This window comes from Monoraphidium neglectum, assembly GCF_000611645.1.
Source record: "Monoraphidium neglectum strain SAG 48.87 unplaced genomic scaffold scaffold00011, whole genome shotgun sequence".
Classification (NCBI taxonomy): domain Eukaryota; kingdom Viridiplantae; phylum Chlorophyta; class Chlorophyceae; order Sphaeropleales; family Selenastraceae; genus Monoraphidium; species Monoraphidium neglectum.
Window position 1 is genome coordinate 9105 of NW_014013615.1, and position 1686 is coordinate 10790.

General features: G+C 61.5%; 1 protein-coding gene across 1 annotated transcript in view; it reads right to left on the reverse strand.

Annotated features, from left to right (window-relative positions):
* Positions 1–1357: 1357 nt before the first annotated feature.
* Positions 1358–1686, reverse strand: part of MNEG_0166 (hypothetical protein) — a gene marked incomplete at both ends in the record, with an annotated part of 5211 nt that continues 4882 nt past the window's right edge. Inside the window, one exon of the mRNA XM_014051341.1 lies at positions 1358–1675. Within this exon, the coding sequence (XP_013906795.1) occupies positions 1358–1675 (318 nt within the window). The remainder of the gene's footprint in view (positions 1676–1686) is intronic.

The window sequence follows — 1686 nt, forward strand, 5'->3', positions numbered from 1 at the left end:
CTCTCTCTCTTTCTCTCTCTCTCTCTCTCTCTCTCTCTCTCTCTCTCTCTCTCTCTCTCTCTCTCTCTCTCTCTCTCTCTCTCTCTCTCTCGGGCAGCCCGTCCTCACCGACCGATATCTGGAGAGCGAGCCGCGTTGAGGGAGTTATGAGATGGCAGGGTGTGCCAGCGCGGGCAGCTGCCTCAAGTGTGTCTTGGAGTGCAGGAGAAGAGGCTGCTGTTGTGTGGTACTGATAAGATGCCCTTCTTTCTTGTGCAAGGCCTGCATGTGGCCGTTTCACCAACAGCTTGCCGCAATACTAATGCATCACCAACCTCAAGGTCGACTGCCCCCCCCCCAGCACGCGGCCCTGACGTGCCCATTTGGGCTTGAAGCACCCCAGATTGGTGCTGAATCCTGTGGTCCTATGCCCCGTGCTGGCAATGGCGTCGTGTGGAGCTGCGATGACAGTGTCGCTGGATGGTTTTGCATTATCTCTGGGCCTTCTCCAGCACAGGAGTGCTCTCTGGCCAGATTGACACTGTTGGCATGGGATTGTGACCTGGCCTGTCAACACAGTGGGTTATGACAGCTTTTCACAGCATACTTGGGCTTTTGCCACGCAGTTTGCATAGCCTGCAAGACTAGTGTGGGAGATGCCAAGAAACAAATTACAGCAACAGAGATCACCCGCCACAAATGCCAAATCTGCGCAGGTCCAACCGGCGCCACTGAGTTCCAATACCCCTGGCTGCCACAGAGAGCGGAACTTGTGCTACCAAGCGCAGAGCCAGGTGCGCCCCTCAACATTTGACGCCCATCCCAGTCCCAGCAGCAGCAGCAGCTCCCAAGGGGCAGCCAGCAAGGTCACAGCAGCGGGCACACATGGCAGCGCGTACCGTGGCTCTGCAAGCCCATACATCTGTCTTCGCTGATGTGTGGCGCCGGCAACGTCAACACTCGATCGTGCGAGAGCACATTGGCGCCCGTCTGTCCAATCGTGACAACATGGTGCCCCGGCAGGTGCTGTCCGCCTTGCGGCGAACGCGGCGGCCGCAGACAGAGGGCAAAACTCATGAAACAGGGCAACGGCGTATAACCCTAGCGCTTCAAGTCAAGGCTGAGCGGCTGGTGTCGCGCACCAACGAGGGTCGCTTCTCAGCGGCCGAGGAAACAGTTGCGGGGAGTTTGGACGCGCACGCGCGAGGGGGTGATGCGGTGGTTCCTGGCTCAACCCGATAACATCATGATGTAAACGAGCCGGCAGACATAAGGGTGGATCGCGGCCCGGCCACCAAACAAGTGGCCACCAAACAAGGTGACCAAGCAAGACAAACGCCAGCGTGGGGCGAAGGCACCCGCCCTTTCCGGCTGCGCCTCATTTCTGCCTCCACCACCTGGCGCCGTTCGAGGCCGCGACCGCTGGAGCCAGCTCCTGCGCCGGCCACCCCCCGCTGCTGAGCGGCATCGCCATGGGCCGCGGCGCTGCAGAGGCGCGGGGCTGCTGGCCGGTCGCGTAGCTGGCCGCCTGTCGCGACTCGGCGGCCCGCTCCCAATGCTGCTGCTGGGGCCCTGCAGAGGCCTGATGGCGGCAGTGCTGGCCGTGCTGCTGCTGCTGCTGCTGCTGCTGCTGCTGCTGCTGCTGCTGCTGCTGCTGCTGCTGCTGCTGCTGCTGCTGCTGCTGCTGCTGCTGCTGCTGCCGGTGCT